Here is a 19,559-nt window from a genome sequence, read left to right as displayed (position 1 = left end):
TATATATATATATATAATTTATATAGTTAAGTCGAAATGAAATGACGCAAACGCGAATGTACTAGTGGGGCGCCGTAATTCCTTTTCAGACTGCGCCAACATGGGTCTTCTACGAGCGCTATGGCCTTCGGTTTGGTGGATCTCACCTGATTGTTGTTGCGCACTTCAACAATCTAGAGAAGCGTTTCTTCGATATGTTCAAAAATGACAACCTAATGACCCCGTCCGGATGTCTTTAATTGATTGCTGCCACTGGATTTGTCATCCCAAACTTTTTACCAGTGCCCTATATTGGGGGCCTACCTTCAAACGATTGAATTTTACCACCTTGTTTCGTGTAGCTCTCACTATAAGCCCACGCAGGGATTCCACGAAGCTCATTCTACGGGTTCGAGATTCTTGAGCAAATGAATGGACGATCCTTTCAGGTCTCTGTTAAAAGCCATCATTCTGACAAACCGGTGGTCAAAGTACAGCGTAATTCTCGTCAAAGTGACTGTTCATGTCGACTTTTTCAGCTCAACTATGGCAAATACAGCTTCAGTGATGTCCGTTTTCGGTACAATTCATCGTGCTTACTCTGTGTAGCTTGAATGATTTCCGGATTCGTTTCACACTTTCCGCATCTCTCAGAATCGTGTGGACGTGCTGAACGACGTCCAGCATTTTAAAGTGGACCCCGCTACGGTGTGGTTCGTCGACGGTCCTTGTAGGGAGGTTTCTGGGGAGCGGGAACCTATCCAAATAGTCCCATTGGCTGTTCTTCGACTAATTTGTTCCAGAGATGAATTTGCCTATTACTTCTAAGAGCTGAGTGGCGAATAAGTGTCAAGGAAGCTGGGTTGATTTCAAGTGCTTTACCTCAAGCTTTCACCTTGCCAGCATGATCCGTAAGACAAGCAACATTTTCCCAACGGAGTCCGCATGGAGCCTATGACCGGAGGTCCGATCTACTTAACTGTGTATGGCCGGTCTACTCCGAGAACACAGATAGCAATGACAATAATATCCCACTACTGACATCGCTGCGCACAGCAGGTTAGTTTGAGGACGCGCCACGCTCGACCGTATTTGTTAAGACATTGGCGACCAATTTGACTTTATCCCTGAACCGTCTCATCATATGGTGGTTGATCACTCGGTAATGATTGATTTGTAACTGAAATTCCAGTTAGTATAACCTTCAAGGACACTCTGATATGAGTCTGATCGTCCTCGTCCTCTCCTATGAGTTCCATCCTGAAACTGATACCTTTTGAGAGCCCCTAACCTAATTCCCAAAGAGAAACCCTTCTAGCTGTCCTCAGGAGGCAAATTTCCGTCCACAAAGACCAGGATATATCAGTCATAGAACTGGCTCTCTTGCATTGCGCTAGCCGGTACGTATCCGACTAAAGTTGGAGGTGGTTGAAAGTTTGATGGCATCACTTCGTCTACAAGGCGCATAACTACTACCGTTGCCTAAAGTGGAGCGCCATGAACCAATCGAATAAAAGTGATCCGTTTTGGGCAGATCCAAGACGATGACAGAGACTATAGTGAACCAAACGAAAATGGTCTATTCTAATATGGCCTCTTTAGAATGTGATTCATGTATGTTGACTAAGGTAGACCTTACATCACCAGATACAATAAATTCTATAGAGATGTGTGCCAAGACGAACCATCGACCAAAGTTGACTACAGTGTTCACTTCGAAATTTTTCTAGATATCGGAATATCGGATGGATAAAACGTAGGGAGTTAATTGCCCTATTAATTGGTCAGACCATATTTTCCAATAAGACTGAAAAGTGGAAACGGTTATGGGTCTTACGTTATAAAGAAGGTAATAAGAGCTCAATTCTCATTTTCTCATTACTCGTATTCTTGCACTTGGAACATTGTATTTTTCGAAACATGCCACCAGATGTTGTTCTGTCCACAAGTTCTTGAAAAATTTAATTAGTTGTTACAGAACTAATAAGATTATGCTGTCCGGGCTGCTTCATTGATGAAATCATACAACAGTATGTTAGTGTAGACAACCTACCGTTTTCAACCTGTTTTCTCCGAAAACATCATCTTTGCTTTGGTGAGGTAGGCAGCTATGTTACACGACTTGAACGTCACGGCCAACAGGATGAAATTTTAGAAGCTTACCCAATAAGGATGTTGATGAATTTGCGTTGAGAGTTGCGAAAACTTAACCTGAAGGCATCCTATTCCATAATCCTTAAGCAAAGGAAGGTTCAGTCTTAGCTATCTCACCTTGAAAACGAAGACTCCTGAACAACACTCAGAAACGACCAAGTCATCCATCCCATAGGATTCAGCAAGCAGGAAGACTCAGTTATCATTTTGAGCGGTTTTCTGGAGAGCGTCATGCAAGTGAAGCATACGATTCGGCACAAATTAATCTGAAGCCTTCAGTACGATTCTATCAACCGGCCAACCGAGTTGCTTCCCTTTTTTGTGAAATTGATCGGTGTGTTTCAGTGTATTGAGAATCCATTTTGAAGAGTATTCTCAGGCTACGTTATCCAGACCATGCATTGAAGTAACAGACCTTCCTCCGATGCTCTCGCGAAGGCGAACCCGAGCGGCTACTCCAAAAATATCGACTCCTATGGTTTAGACGCATTCTGCTGAGCCCAGTCATTATATAATCAGGCCTGTTCTTGTCCAAAAATTGTTTCAAGATCAGCTCTGTCGTTCAATGTCCATTGGACAGTTTATGGCCTGTTACTGAGAGCAAGAATGGAGGAAATTGGTGAGAGCCTGAAATCTTACCACCGTTCTTACGCAGATGGAGTTCGACAAATTCATAAATTCGACTCATCCTCATAGAGACCGGCGTAATGGAGTAAGCGAGCCATCGTTTCGGAATGGCTTGGTAAACAGGAAGGTAGTTCTCAACTGAGTAACATTTCGCTTTTGGCACAAAACCTTTATCAGACGAAGTGAGTAGGTCACCAATTTGGCCAGGTTTTAATGCGGACGGAACTCCAGTCAGTAAGACCCCTTCAGATTAGCAGTAGACCAATGCTGAAAGTCACTTGAAGGGTCCTGTCAGTCAGTGTGATTGCCACGGGTTAATTTTGCTGGTCCGTGTGGACTTTCAAACGCTAGTACAATTTAGTTGGGGGAAAGGCAGGGGGTGGGTGAGAGTGAGTGCACTTCATATCCGAGCTACTTCCGTTGATAACTCCGCTTTCTGATAACTCCACACTACCACGTGTCAGCCCGACGGACCTAAAACCGTTCTCCGCACGTCTGTCAGATCTACGCCTTCTATTCTATTAACAAGTTGTCTTTATTGATGCCAATGGGTACGTTCGGCCGTTTTACACCCAGGAACACGCTTACTGGATATGAAAGGTAGCCAGCGAGTTTATGCGTTCCCGGTTGGGCTGCAGTGATTTTGTACGTTCACCCACTCATTGTATCTATACAAAGCAGAGCGTTAGAGAAACACCGATCAACTTAAGCAAACGCTACCTTCCTAGCGCGGTAAAACCCTCCTGTGGCACAACTACAATGTATGTGAAGACCAAAAGATTTTCAACAGGTGCATGCACTAACTGTTACCCAAACGCGAAGTCATGGTGCTTGCTAGCCCGCTGTTTGCATAACAATGACGCATCTAAGACAGTGGTCAAATATTCCTAAGGATCTGATTTTGTAGGTCGGAATAGTTATGACCTTGGAGGAAGTGTACGTGCTTAGAGTGTGTTGTTTGGGAAGATCAGTATAACTTGGACAGCTCTGAGGTTCCATCACAATAGTGCAGAAATTTGAAGTGCCCTCATTGTCGTTTGCTTGTACTGTTTGTAAAAGGGTTGCTTATCTGAAGAGAGCCCAACTGCACTCTTCCCCATTGTTCCACGCTGTAACGATGAGTTTGAGAAAGAGTGGAACAGCATACCGGTGCTTTATGGTCACTGCAGAACGCGTTTTGATTCAAATGCTTCTGAACTTCATCGCTCCTCCCTAATATTTCACCATGTCACAAGCGATTGACCTAATACCAAAAACGTCACTGAAATTCAAAATGTTGGTGACCATCAAATACTTCACAAAGGTTGATAGATCGCATAAAATCATTCAGGCCACACTGAAGGCCCAGCGAGACATATATGCCACTGTTGTCCTTTCTGTGTGTAAGCAAGTCCGCTCACCGCAGGCTATACACTACGAACTCTTAGCGTCAGTTGTCTCAGGTAAAAAAAAGCGTATCTTGCTCGCTGGGTCACCGCATGTAGCAAGTTTGCAAGCCCCTAGGGGAGCCGAATCGAAGTAGTCAAACTGGTATTTCAAAATCCTACACACTAGACTATCGGGAACAATCACCGATCTGACGTCAAGGTCCGTGCTGCGCTTTGCTCAAAGTCGGTCGTCTGATCGGCAATTTCAACCAACTGTTGTAGCATATTGTGTCAGCTGATAGGATGAACATGGAGACTCAACCAGGTCCTCATCAGATATTCTAAAATATGATCCAATACAATAAACTACGGTTCATGCTCTGCGACAGTTCTCCTGAGAACCGACCTGGCGTAAAATCTATGCCTTGTTCAGTGAAATTACCATGGATTCAAACGGGTTTTCAGACGAAAGTGAGTGCAGTAAGTTCTCCCATGACCGTCAAAGGAGACATCGTTCAGTTACGCATCCCACCATAGACACCAACCCGGCTGATGTGCAGACGGGTTGAAATGGTCGAACCAAGAGGAGATGAAATGTCTCGAAGCCGAAAACCCATAGAAGTCTCACATGACAGTCTGACGCACTGCGACCACAACATAAGAATCAAGAATAATGAGGTACTCATAAGGTTGCTGAAAACACCGACAATCTATGATTTTGTCCAACATAAGAATCAAGAATAATGAGGTACTCATAAGGTTGCTGAAAACACCGACAATCTACGGCTGATTTTGTCCTATTACGGGTTCATCATGCAGGCACGGTTTCTGAGTTTCAACCAAACTTATGTTCTACTTGAACGTGATATCAGTTAGTTACCGTTATTCACCATTAACGAAGTTCACGCAACTACACGGAAACAAAACCACAGTGGCACAAAAATATTTCACGGGGTACTCCAACGTCCCGAACCAGTCGTTCATCGCTAAACCATGTACTTGTGTTGGTACGGTAAAAAGTTTTTTTTTAAATGAGCGAGGGCGACTTGAGAAATGACTAAAGCCTCAGGGAGAATATGAAGGCGTGAAATCGGAGTCAAGAATTGTATGTGTGTCAACTACCCAAGGGGATTTAACCGAAAACCATCAACAGCATATGGTCCTGAGATCCGAGGAGGTGCGCTACGGTCACGCACTCGGCCAGACTGAAGTCAAGAAACCGGTTGTCAGACTTCGTCAAACCGGATTTGGTCGCGAGTAAGGCCAAGGTTATGCAACACGAGGAAAACGAAGACAAGATTCGCACTCGAAATCAGGTCACGTTCTAGAACGTCGAAATGAGCGAGAGAAAAAACACGAGATTGAAAAAATGTTTATGCATCGCCAGCATCATCATTAAGGGTTTAAAAATCCACAGGTGATAATGGAATAAAAGCGGGTCACAGAGCGCAAGTATGGGCAAAACAAGCGATACGCACTGCGATAAACAAAATAAATAGAATACAAAATCGTGTGTATGGCGCTCGGAGATAGAGACACACTAGATGATGGTGATGATGATAATGGTCGGCTGGGACAATTGAAGACAAAAAGGAATCTTGTGGGCGTTAAAAAGTTGTTTTCCTGGTGAAAACACAACAGTTGCTCGCAATGATGAAAAAATCATAGAGAGAGAAATGAGTACAGCGGTGAACGTATGCAGTAGTGAAGCAAATAGATGACAAAAGCCACAACAAACATGGAAAGTTGACAGTCTGAAAAGCCACGCAATAAAGTGAAGAAATATATGCCACACTATTGCATGAATATTCCTGGTGATGATGAACAAGGTGACCAAAACAACTGATGAAGTGATGCTTGCAAGGGAACAAGTGGCCTTGGAGTATGTACACAGGGTCAGCGGTGGAAGAAACTTGGGTCGATTCACGTAGATAAGAAATAAGAGTGAACTAAAATATCTCACTCTGGGTTAATCTATCTTGTAGGGAACGGGGTAGAGTCATAACGAAAAACTCAGTGTATGTGCGCACTCACAATTGGTTAATTAATGAATTGGGCACAGGTATAAAATAGCAACAAACACAAGTACACCAGGAGGATAACCGAACGGCACATAACCATCATCATCACAAGGCACAAAAGTACGGCGAAAATGCGGCTACATCCAAGGTGACAGAGGAGTAAGGAAATAACGGATCAAATGCCCGATAATCATCCAATAAGTAAAATATGGACCATTCAAGCGCGAAAGACAGAAACAAGGACGAGAAAAAGAAGGGGTAGGCCAGATTATGGAGGGAAGAAGTGGGAAACCATGCATTTGTCAAGCAACTGCTGACTACCAAAGGGTCGATCTCGACGAGATGAGCGCAGCTGAGTGAACTCGCGTCTGGTGAAAACAATGTCAGGAACTCTGTGTGAAATAGGGGAAGTTATGACAATGTCTAAAGGTGGGGCACCCTTTTCCTAGAATCTGCTCCAAAAGAGTCGGGTAGACTCATCATCACATTAAGTAAAGCAGCTGGAAGTGGAGTAAGTCACTCCATTGGAACATCGTCAAATCGGAAATCGTCAGTGTCAAAGCTGGCGTTGGTGGGAGAATCGACATTCTGATGAAGCGGATTCTGCATGCTGAGTGTTGCAGCGGCCAATCGTGACGAACTCGACGGTGGAGAAACAGACGCCACGAGTGCTTCGAACTGGCTCGTGCTAATATCAAGTGTAGGAGGACCGGAGTCGGTAAAGTTCAGTTCGCCCGTTTGTGAGTCCGGATCGGAGGGTGGTTCAGTTTTCATTTGTGGAATAAATTCCTCCCGCTCAAACGAATAAACATGAGCCAACTAGAAAACGCGAAGAGGAAGTGAAGCAAAGGAAACGATGAAAAACAAACTGCCAGCAAATCGTAAAGTAGACATGGTCCACACAGAAACGCAGACAATGTTTGTTGGACTAGTCCTCATGCATGCAAGTCAATGGATGACAATGAAGGCATCATTGTTTCATTGTTTGCTAAAACACTATCGAATGGCATAGGCTAAGAAGAGTCGACAAAACTACGAATTTGGCACTCTAAAGCGTGAGGAGTAATTCAAAAGAGGGACATGCGGAAAACCGCAACTGGAACTGGATTGCGGACAAGGAATGGTACACAAGAAAACTCAGAACACGGATTAGAAAAAGTCCAAAAGATACAGAAGAATACCGCCTCCTGCAGTCACATCCCGACCCTCCAATCCTGATGCAAAAACTGTCCACGTCACATCAAATGACCACCCAACTATAGCGAAACCACACGAATCGCCATGCAAGGTATCCAGCATGTAAACAAGCAGATCGCAAACAATCGCAGTCAAACCGCAGGTGAATGAAGCCGAACGGGGAATCAGTGACAACAGTTAGACCTATCTGCGGTGGTGACCGGCAAAGGCAAAAAGCTGCATATAAATTTTGTTTTGGCTCTCCCATAGGGGAAAACAAGAACAAGAACCTCCACTGGATCTTACTTTGTGTTATGTTTGAAAACAAACTAATCTCACTAAATGGTAAAAGGTGTGAATCGGTGGGTTCCGGAATTAGACCAATTAGAAGTGATATAGTATGATCAGCACATCGGAGATGGAATGAAGGAATTGCATGCCGCATATACACGAAACAAAATGAGAAACGAGTGAGTGGACTCCGTAGTTCCATCCATTTGTAAGTGGCACCTCAAACAGCAATGTCACGAAGAAAACATTCGTATAAAGAGTGGTACCGGCTCATCCACTATCGCGAAACGAATATCGTCAAACTGAGATGCTGTCTCCACAATGCCACTCGCGAGTGTGACCAAGCTAACCAATCATATTTCGAAGTAACACTTGGTTCCATCATTTATCTCTTTATTCAGACTCCGTCTAGTGATGTATAGGTACCTATGGCTACATGTGACACCAGAGGCTAAAATTAAGAGAAAGAACGAATAAGTAGCAGGCGCATTCGATAGTGAGACGGTCTTTCACCCGGTTAACACAACTTATTACCTATGTTCACTTAGTTGTTTTGAATTCCGCTTTCTCATATTTAGACATATAGTTGATCGAAACCTCAGAATCGGCCACTAACGCCCAGAACTATTCCAAAAACTACCAGACTAAGCATACTATAACATTGATTCCAAATGCCTGTGATCTATAAAATAGATACACTTTGTTGACAGACAATTCTTCAAAGAAAAAAAGTAACATAATGCGGATGGATGACGGAGTCATATTTGGTCAAATGCCTATGTCAAATAAGCGCAAGAATGGTGACAGTGACCGCAACTTCACACCAGATCGTTTGAACTGCGATGAAAGTAGAGACCTTTAGTAACAACCCACGAAAATACCGAAAACAACTTACATTTATCTCCCAAGAGTAGTGAGGCAACTTAATTCGACATCCACGTTTCCCATTTGTTGAGACAAATGTCAGTAAGAATTTGACTTTGGGTTCCTTAACACTCATGACCTTATTCCCAACTCCACTAACCAGACCTCGAAGGCTTGACTTCACATTTCATATCGAGCATCGATCCGATCAACAGACTGATTCTGTGTGCCATTATCGCAACCATCACTCAACTCTTGACCATCAGGCTCAGTGCTACCAGCTCTAATAGTGTTTATCTAAGCAACTTAATTGGCCAATCTAATTCCGTTTTCCCTCAAAATTTTAGGAGTGTGACACGAGCTATGTGACAGAGGCTAGTTCGTTCTAAATTTTGTGGCCTATTGACAATGAATGTGTACAAGCTCGGAACGCTACTGTGTGACTATATTTGCAGCGAGAATCTCATCGATCGGATTTTGCCAACCGAAACGTTCGGATACCGTATGAAATGAAAATAAATCATCGAGAGAACTTTTTAGCATAAAGTGCTTTTTTTTACAACTTTCAGTATCACGAAAATTCAGCATTTTTAACGTCCCCTAAGTTTATGTTCCAGCATCTAAGCGAATCGTCTATCAAAGTTATATTCACTCATACTGTAAGAGGTTCAGCGGAGTTGTCCAAGTGAAGGTGAACTAACCAAACCATCACTATAAACTGCGTGGTAAAGACGCTTAATGATCAAACAGTGAGACTGGAATGTCCCCTAAACCTCCGTCAAAACGGTGCAAGCTGCCAAATAAAATTGACAGAAGGGTATGAACGAGTTTACACGAAGCCTGGATTCTGTTGACGCGATTCGCCTGGCTGTCCCCGCGCTTGGCTTCAGACATTGCAAGATGGGTCAGGCAACCGATTTAGGTGACGACCGTGTTGCCCACTTCCATCCCAACTGTCGGAGTGAAGATACGAAGGTTTAGTCCCCTCGAACTGATTGTGACAGGCAGGTGTCAGGCTCTTCCCTTGCTCATTCATTTGGCTTCTCCTCCTCCAAGATTTTCAGAATAAACTCGCTTCGGTTGCATGGGAGTATGATGATACTCCTCAGTATTGAGACAGTTGTTTACGACAGTGGTGGTGACATTACTTGCAACCATCAATCTTTCAAGACCAATCCTCGAAATGTCTCAGTGCAATAAACGCAGAGATGAATATAGTCATTCCTCGCATCCCCAACTCTCCGTAAACCGTGTTATCCAAATAAATGCATCCTGCGCCAGGAGAACGTAAACTGGTCTTGAAAAACTGCGTGCAATCAAGTGATTTCGTAGCTTAATCAAATCGGTGGCGAGTGAATGAAATGATTGCAGGTACTACTCAAACACGGATACTTTCCAAGCATGCTGTCGTTTCTATCACGTTACAATTTGGTTCTCTGATTGCTGTGATATTTTTGTTTAAAAAAAGAGGACCTTTTGATTTCCTAAGCTGTCAACTTTTTCCAGTGTTAAGCTTTCCAGCTACTTTGTGTCACGACTCGCGTGAATTTCGAGTTGGACTTCTGAATAAATTGGTACAGCCAGTCCGCGATATTAGTGCTGCGTAAAAGACTGATGAACCCAACAGCTTTTACTTCTGCAAAAGTATCATTCCGAAAAGTTCATGAGCACGCGAAAAAGGGTATTAAAGGAAGGAGACCTGTTTGGAAGAGACGAAAGACGTAAGCCAATCCACCTAAAACTACGAGTTAAAGCCAGCAATACAAGTGATGCTTTATCCTAATAGGTTGGTGGACATTTCCGAGAACAACCAGCTAGCGATCCATTTTCGATACCAAGCGCGAATTCGGCAGCGTAATGTCCACGATATGTATGTAGTCTTTCGGTGAACGTTTTCCAGTGACCTACAAGTTTTTTTTCTGAAATCCCCACGCAATAGCGCAAGTTCGACGTGTGTAATTGAGAGCGTGAATCGAACTGTAATACTGTCTTCTCACAGCTGGTGAATCGAGGTTTGATATGTCTGTGTACAGAATATCAGCTCTTTCTAAACGATACATGGATTATTCCACGTTGTCCGGTGGATATGGGGCAGCCATTGACAAAAACAGCAAAAGGGATCTGTCAAGACAAACTGTCTAAATCTGATTAAATTAACATCGCCGAAAATATGTTGTACCAAAACAACTACCTAGTAGTTTAGAGAGGGGAGGGGGTGATTAAACAGCCAAAGACAACTAAACAGCCTAAAGGCGGGACCCTTCTATCGACCATGCAGATCTACTGTCCACAGGCTTCTGAATAAATTCCAATATTTTTAGCTGGTATCAACACATGTACTGTTTTTTACAGTCGATAGTAAAATAAACGAGCAGGGACCCAGTATCCCAGTGACCAAACTAAACATGAAATTTGCTATGAGATGTGCTACTTAAATGGGACATACATACTCAGTACATAATTGAGTGCGAATTGTTGAACATAAGGTAGATGCCCGTGTTTCGCGTCAAAATACCGTAAGCTGAAGAACAATTCAGTCAGTGCTCTCCTAGCCCTATCAGAGAATCACAAGGCCTTGTTCGAGCAACTCGGCTACATTAACCGAAACGAGGCTTTCGATACACGCTGTGCGCAGTCTCCAACGGTTCACATTCAGCCTGCGTGTGTCAACCGAAACAATGGTCTGTTTGTGTCAGCTGTCTGGTCAGAACGGATCAATAACCACACCAAACAGACGCGTGGTGTCTTGACTTCAGCTTCAAACTACAAACATGGACGTATCCCCGTAACAAATCAAACCAATTCGTTGTGATGGTAAATGTTAGTTTGGCTTCAGTTTTGTTTTTTCTCGTAATTCTAGTTACTCCACTTCTTGGACTCACCTGTTTTGACATTGTGCCATTCTGCCATAAATGAAAAAGCGATACCTTCATATGGTTGAATACAAATGGTGAGCGTCGGTTTGTATAACTTTTTTGCAGCACCGTAAATAATTACTCTGGGGTATTTGTCATCAGCGACACGCGGCGTGATCATTTAGAGGGCCATGCCATCGCTGCCATCGAATATGGTCACGTGCAAGTAACAGTACGTTCTGTGCATTGCACAAAGCAACGAATGAATGGTTGTGGTCATTGGCTTGTTCTCTGAGCTGGGCAATTTGATTGCAAACGTTTCATCACCAATCGAGGTGATATCATCAGTGCGTTACTGGGGAGCGTAGTAGTGCGTAGCACAACCACCAACCCACCGCTATGCACTACAATGAATGGTTGCTCGAACAAGTGCTTCCGCCAAAGACGTGGATAGGCAGGGGGGAATTGAGTTTGTATTTCGTTGCGTCACATGAAATATGAGATCGCTTTGAATCCTTCTACTTCACGCCAGAGGATTCTACGGTGTAACTTGGAAAAAGTACTTACCATACTGATAGAATGGGTTTAGAACCTGCTACAGAGTGAATATCGTGCACATTTGGCGCACTATGCCCGAGTCTAAAACATGCGAGTAGCTGGCGAGCACGTTTCGTTGAGACGTCCTGTTTCCTTGTCGTCGAACGACTCGCACGCCATAGTTATTTGTGAACACAAGCATTTTGTGAAAATTCCATGGGATAACATTTCGTCATAGGATCTGTGACAGGCACAACCCATGAAGCAGTAGGGGCTGGTGATGAGCGTTCGGGGGAGACCACCGCGCTTTTGAAGATAAAGTTCTGGATAGAGTTCAATCTACATCCAAGAAATGGACTTGTACAATTTCACATTGCATCTTCACCCATGAAGACACATATCGTTCGAAACGCCTCAGTAGGATGAGAGTTTCTGAAAGTCTACGCTTGTTGGTAAGGCACTACAGAAGGTACTCAAGGGAAACACAACCAACAGGCAATGTGCGGTTCTCTCATTGTTTTCCTGATAAATAGCAGAGATAATTATCCAAAACATGTACGGAAGACCATCAAGATCAAGCACTTGACAAATCCTTCCAAGTGAACTCCAGAATTCTGCTAATCGGATGACCAAATTTTATCCGAAAAAAAAACTCGAAAGCAGAGATAAAAGGCCAGAAGCTAGAAGCAAAAAAAATATGGGAAGCCGTTATGAGAACATGCAAACTGAAGAAATTTCGTGGGGGACCCATTTTCGCACACACACACACACACACCTACAGCCGGTTTGCATGCAATGTCCGAGGATTTCCGCCATGTCTTGAGGAGCACTACCTGGTATCGTATCAATAAAACAAAGTTGACAACTTAGAAAATGTATCGAACTGCTGGTAGTTCGGATGCATTTACTGGTGGTTGATCAGGTGACTGTTCATCTGTTCGCCAAGCCTAGCAATTGGCTTGCAAATGCTTCGTCCCCAGGCGAACAGATATCATCCGTGCACGCTTTAGTGGTAAGATAACTAATGAGATCGGTGAACAGATCAACGGCCACCTGATCAATCATCAATCGACAAACCAGATGAGCATTGTAAGAAGTTACCTTGGAAGCACTTGCTGACGCGATTATACTGGATTGTGAGTATCGACAATTTGTGGAAGAATTATAACTAAGCGAAAGGAACAGCGAGGCGGAAGTTTTCTAAAAAAAGGGACACTTTTGAACAGTGAGCAAGGGCAATAATATGACTGTATGTTCATGTTTACATACTACTGGCCAAACATCCAGGAGCCTTGGTGGGTCCCTCCTAGTTCGAGTTTCTCGTTACTTTGTTTATCTGTTCAGCCGTTTCACTTCGGCAGGCTGTCTTCAAACATTTTTGCATTTGGAAAGATTTCATGTATGTGGATTAGCTGTATCATACACAGACATTAAGTGCATTTGCCCTGGATCTCTCACACTTCGAACGACCTCAAGAGATTGAGCTGAACTTGAAAGAACCAGAATTGTAATGTAAATAGGTACACACTCGCTATCTACATGACAGGTATGTTATCCGACTGCTCCCAGTATGAGTCACTGACACAACCCACAATGCCTCTTATGTAAATAAGACAAGAAGCCCCTAGCTTACTCTGTACATGTGTTTCGTCACAGAAGCTGGTGAGATCTGTCACCATTTTGCCAGTCTATTCCGTATATGAATCTGCTGGTTAATGGCCTTCTGTTATGTACAAAGGCTGGTTTTCCATTCATAATGAATTTTCGGAGTAGATTTTAATCCTACAATGGTAATAAAAAGGACTTGCTGTGACCACGATTGTACAGACAGAGTTGATTGGTAGCTAAACGGCAGAATAATTATCCCACCGACGAACAGCCCCCAGGTGACTGCCATCAACGAAATTAGCAATAAATACCCCTACCAAAAGCTGAAATGAAAAAGAAGAAGTATCCTCGTGACACAAGCCACCATATTACGAGTTTCACCTATAAAACGATTAAAACGTCATTGTGTTCAAAGTTAGGCACAACCCACGGTATTGTAGGGAACACACCGTGTCTAGACAGCATATAGTCTTTATCGAGGATATGAGTTGCAAGAGGGTGGCTCTAACAAGAAACGGCTTTTAAAACTAGTGGGCATCGCCGCCCTGTCACTTGGGCTCATGGGATGTCAGGCTTAGGGGATAGAGCTGCGGTCAGCGAGACAAGAAACAAGCAAATTCGGATAACGGGTACGCCATGTTTGTCAGCATCAAGGATAGATGTCTTAATCACACACTCAAATGATCACGCATTAGGTCTGATAACAACTGTTGTTCGTTCTTAGTTCTTAGCTAGGCACCTTCTTAAGTGAACGTTAGAAAATCTAACATCAAATGTAACAGCTAAGAGAGAGAGAGTTGCTCGCGGGAACAACAATTCTAAATTCTTGGGACAATTTGAGCAATAAGTCCACGGGGAATTCCAGTGTTCCCACATTATGGGTATCGCTTACCGAATGGTATTGCTGTACCTGACGAACCCGTACATCCGAAGCTGTAACTTCGCGCTTGAATTCACGAAAGAACAAACCGTGATTCACCTCAATGGTGTCTAGTCTTTCCAAATAACGCTAATGTGCACGTGGACAGTGATATAACCGGAAAAGCTATTGATTGCTCACTACAATCAGAACGCATTGGCAAGAACACCAGAGGATATCAGTGTTTGGGAAAAATAATCAAAAAGAGACGAGTATGAGGAAAATTCGGGCAAAACATTGCAGGGACACACTAACATCTCTTTAAACCTAATGAATGTTTTCTCATGAAATGAATATCTACAGTTTGGGAGCACAGCTCCTACCCTTAAAGCGATAACAGCTTTCAATCAAGTAGGAGAGTGTAACGAGGGAGTTCTATCGATCAAAGGCGCTTGGAAAAAGCGAATTTTGTTGGAAAAATCACAGTCAGTGTAAAAACAAACCGGAGATAAACGAACGTACGAACTGAAGAGTGTGATTTTCCCATTGCTTTGATGATAAATGCACGAAATCATTATCCGGTAAACACACAAAACTTGAATTAACTTGAAAACTTACACACAAAGTAGAGAACTCTTTAAGATATTGTTATCCTGATAGACAGGAGGTAGCGAAAAGCAGCTCCAATGTATTTACAAAGCCAGCCTGATGAGGTGGGCCTAACCCACTGACACTGCTGAACGATGCATTAGTTCTTGTTTTCCGTAATGTAATAGAATAATAATAATAATAATAATAATAATAATAATAATAACAGCTGAAAGAACTATCATAAGAGTGAGAAGAACTGCTACGATGTTCCTGTGACAATTTTATTTGGACAGTAGGTAAATTGTGGTATGAAATATACGTGGCAGCTAAGACCGTTCTGCTATGACTCACATTACTGTACCGGAAAGATCAGAAAAAACATTTACTGCAAACTGATCATGTCTAAAACTGGGGGAAGCCGATAAGCCTATTGCTGCAAAGTTATCCGGTATGGAAGCGTCACTTCTGCCCAATGACAGAACAGCCCATTCAACATTCAAGACAGCCCACCTTTCAGTATATGTTGTTCTTGAAATTAATATTTCTAAAGTTGTCGCAACACGGGTCCCAAATTGTGGAAGACATTTGTGATGTTGATACCAATGCAAAAGCCCATTGTAGCATGGAAAGCTGACAGTTTGGGATGAATGCTGTACGGTCAACTGTGATATTCGTGTTATGTATAGACTGGACACAGCTAAAGGAATCAGGCAATAAAGTTCGAGCGTACCAGTTAAAACAAACTATTAAACAAAGGTATAGCCAGCAAGATAGCAGTGCGTAACCATTATAAACTCACTCCAAGGTCATTCGCCTTTATTTCATCATGGTTTTGTAATCCGCAAAGGAGTGGATTGACATTAACAGGTAGACTTGCACTAAGACCCGACACATCCATATTCTGATCCATAGAAAATCCAGTCGGACGTGTATGCACATGCCGGTACTTTGAGAACGGATTATTTTGCAAGGGGAACTGGCTTTGTGGATGTGATGTCTGGTGTGGTTGCCACTGTCCAGTCTGAGTGGTAATAATGGAGGAGCCACGGCCTGGTTGGGTAGGCTGTTCGGGCAAAGCCGCGTGCTGTGTAACATGCACCGCTCGACCTTGTGAAGAGAGAGGGTGAGATGGAAGTAAGCGCTGGTGCCTCAATTGCTGTTGTTGACCAGATGAGAAATCTATGCCTGGTAAGCGCGCGGCTGGTGAAATGAACTCAGCCGCAAGCCCAGTGCCTGCGACGCTTAACGAAGTACAACGCGTGCGCATCATTCGTGAAGATGAATCAGCCAAGTTCGAACCCCGTGAACCACCAATCAAAACGCCGGAAGCCATTGGAGAATTGAGACGGGAACAACTTGTCAAAGGAGCGCTCGGAGCTGGTGCCGAGCCAGTGATCAATCCGGGACCTGACGGGTTAACGGAGGGTGTAAAAACGAATATTTGCATCCAAATATCAGGTAAATCATTGGAAGAGGCGCGTGTAGTGAAGGGTGGAATGAGACAGTATAGGGCCGTATAGATTTTGTGTGGCCACTGTAAAACCTTCCCTGTCTCTCCCTACCAAACACGGAACAGCTTTTCTAAGATGTTATCGGGCGCGTAGGCCAGGGTTCCGAATGACGCAGGTAGTTCGCATAATTAATGGGATGAGTCTACAACGCGATTAAACACTGGTTTAAATGATAAATGTCGTAGATAGCCACAAATTAGTATCGCACGGTTAAACCCAAAAAGCATTTTGGAACAAATAATTGAACACTGTGGAGAAAGGCTTGTACAGACTTTAGAAAAGTGCGAAATGAAGCGGAGGAAATGGTGACAGCTTGCAATTACGATAATGGTTCTGTGTGTAGGCGGCGGGTAAATCAGTGAGATAGACTAGGGCAGGCAGGAATTAGCAACTAAACCAAGTGCATGTGAAAGCACACCTTTGCAATGTACTCAAAGGCAACTTGAGAACAAATTGAAAATTAGTTTCCAATGCTTGCAAGTTACATAGTATTCACAAAGCGTAAGCAGTCTTCCCAAAACGTCACAGAATCCAAGTGCTGTCCGTGTGGAAAAGATACCCCACACACTATCGCCCCAGGATTTTCTTTAATTTCTCAAGATCTCTCCGAACAAGACGACGAGACCGATCAGTCATTCCTCCATCGGTTTAGCTCGGTTAGGTCATGGAGCTAACGTTACACCTTTTCCATAGGACCTCCGAATGAGGGAAGACCTATGTGGAGTGTTCCCTCCGATGGGGTTAGGAAGGCATTTCCTCCAAGCGACTAGCAAAACAATATTTATGAAGAGAGTGATATCGCCTTGCTCGAGGAAGGAAAGGCCCGAATAACCACACATTCTGATCATTCAACGGAGCACGACTGACGGCCAACCAAAAAATACGGTCGAAATACGATTGAAACCAACGAAGAACCTGATGCAGATCCAAACGCATTTGTGCTGAGTGGTGGCATCGGGAGTGAGACGCATGTTTCACTTCATACTTCCTCGGACTACCCTGCAGTCAGGCAGGTTCAACTAATGGATCGTTGGCTCCGAGCAGGCTTCATCAAGAAAACTCAACAGCCGATTGTCTCGCGGCTTATATTTTGGAAACAAAAGCCCTCGAGTAAATCATTCTCCCATTCACTGCCTTATGAGTCAGGCATAATGTGGGACTTCCCATCCAAGCCCACTCCTCATTTTCCCTCAACTTTATTCGTTCGCTGATTTCCCTTCCCAGTTCCCTGTACCCTAAAAGCAAACGTCTGCATGCGAGCTTTTAAGGTCCGTATTCTGTCACCAACATGGCAGACAGGTAGTGGTCGCTCAAACCTGATACCTTCCTAAGTTTGACACATGATGTGTCTTGCAAACAAGCAACAATCACTCAAGGAATGACAGGTGACTCAATTTAGTTGACTGGAAAAAAGTGCTAGGTGACATCAACCGCGTTAGAAGAACACAAATTAACATTCTAGAATGATGTATATGTCGCAGGGATTATCGTACTTACAGATGGGACTCGTAGAATCTACATTCACATCACTCGTTTGATCAGCCCTCCCCATGTCCGTACTCGCCCCTTGGTGTGGACGCAACAAATTAACTACGCCGGGATAGGGGGAAGAGCGTTCAAACGACTAATGTGTGTGATTTACTGTGCATACGAAACCTCTTGTACAGCCCGAGGCAGAATGTTAAGTCAGATAGTCACAAACAAATCCATTAGAAGAACAAAAAAGCACGCGACAACCACGCTTCTCGTAAGCAGTTTGAAGCTAGTCGAGCCGTTAATTGAGATAAATAGATGCAACGTCCCCAGAACCTACTATTAGTGCATCGCTCAGTAAATGAACAATTGTTGACTGGACTCACTACAAAACAATTGATATCCGGCGACAAAGAGAGATAGACAAGTCTTTGAGACGAGAAATGGATGAACTAAAATGGGCGAAGAGAATTTCTACCAAATAAATAAATAACACTCAAGACGAAGGTAATAAATATATCTTGGGACGTACTTGAAAAGATTGATTTACTGTCTGCACTAAGGAACTCCTCGGTGCCGAGCGGCGATATACCCGGAGAGGAACGACTAGGTCCATCCGTCAGATGATAATGACTAGACTTTGTGCTTGGGGAGAGACTGGAGCGACCTTGTGTGTTGCGCTCGTGAAGCAATAGCCATTCTTGCAAACAGCGATGGTAATCAAGGTTACCTAAATCTAAAGTGTTTGATCCTTGACTGATGCCGCAAACCTCCTCCAGGTACTGTAGAATAAGGAGCGATAAAGACATTGGAATTTTGAAACAAAAACTCAGGAGAGAGTAGATCACACGTACGACGTAAAAATGCATGGACGATCGATAAATACGTTACGTCAATTCCTAAACCGATACAAACTTTGGGACACCATCAGTGTTGAGAGTGGAATCGCATCACTGCGGTACAACCACACCAAAATGTTTTAGGAAACACCAGCAGTCAAAGAAGAGTAGAGTTGCGCTAACCCACTTTCAGGTGCGCAAATCCCCCAAATACTCAGTTAAACGAACAGGAGAGAAATTGACAACTAGGACACCAGTGACATCACTTCCAAACTATCACGTGCAATCCAGAGAGCTGCGCCGCGCCGGAAGAAGAGTCACACCAGAATCACACAAACACTTCATAACCAATTGTATAGATGGCCACTCTTCGTCTTATCATCAGCGTCACCGACAGCAGTGGATAGAACGCCCCGGTATACAGGAAGAAGGAGGTCTGGAGTTTAAGTGCTAAGTGGAACAACAAAAGAAAGGCGTCTGTGCATCATATCGGGGGTAAGATGCCCTTAATTCGATTGACCAAAACGTCCCTTGCGAACCTCATCCAACACTCAGCATACGACGACTAAATTGGACTAGTCAGTCAGGCTGGAAAGCGACAGAATGCTCACAACTGAGACCAATTGGGTGACATCCTGTGGAGTTTCTCGCAAAGTGCAAAAAGAATGAGGTAGACACCGACGAAAGAAGCGAAAAAAACCCACGGTACTAAGTTTGACAGCAGCTCCATTCATTTCGGCTTCAAAATCATAAACTACCCCCTCGCTCCGCGAACCTCTCGCCAACGGGTTTCGGATAGAAAACAGC

At 43.7% G+C, this 19,559-nt stretch overlaps 2 protein-coding genes across 2 annotated transcripts in view; one reads left to right on the top strand and one right to left on the bottom strand.

Moving 5' to 3' along the window:
* Window positions 1-5,388, top strand: part of T265_02817 (hypothetical protein) — a gene marked incomplete at both ends in the record, with an annotated part of 11,202 nt that extends 5,814 nt beyond the window's left edge. The window contains one exon of the mRNA XM_009167161.1: window positions 5,197-5,388. Within this exon, the coding sequence (XP_009165425.1) occupies window positions 5,197-5,388 (192 nt within the window). The remainder of the gene's footprint in view (window positions 1-5,196) is intronic.
* A 103-nt stretch (window positions 5,389-5,491) lies between these two features.
* Window positions 5,492-19,559, bottom strand: part of T265_02816 (hypothetical protein) — a gene marked incomplete at both ends in the record, with an annotated part of 48,321 nt that continues 34,253 nt past the window's right edge. The window contains 3 exons of the mRNA XM_009167160.1: window positions 5,492-6,967; window positions 15,729-16,336; window positions 18,446-18,695. Of these exons, the coding sequence (XP_009165424.1) occupies window positions 6,665-6,967; window positions 15,729-16,336; window positions 18,446-18,695 (1,161 nt within the window). The remainder of the gene's footprint in view (window positions 6,968-15,728; window positions 16,337-18,445; window positions 18,696-19,559) is intronic.

Source organism: Opisthorchis viverrini (assembly GCF_000715545.1).
Source record: "Opisthorchis viverrini unplaced genomic scaffold opera_v5_37, whole genome shotgun sequence".
NCBI classification, from domain to species: Eukaryota; Metazoa; Platyhelminthes; class Trematoda; order Opisthorchiida; family Opisthorchiidae; genus Opisthorchis; species Opisthorchis viverrini.
This window is presented reverse-complemented; position numbering and strand designations above follow the sequence as displayed.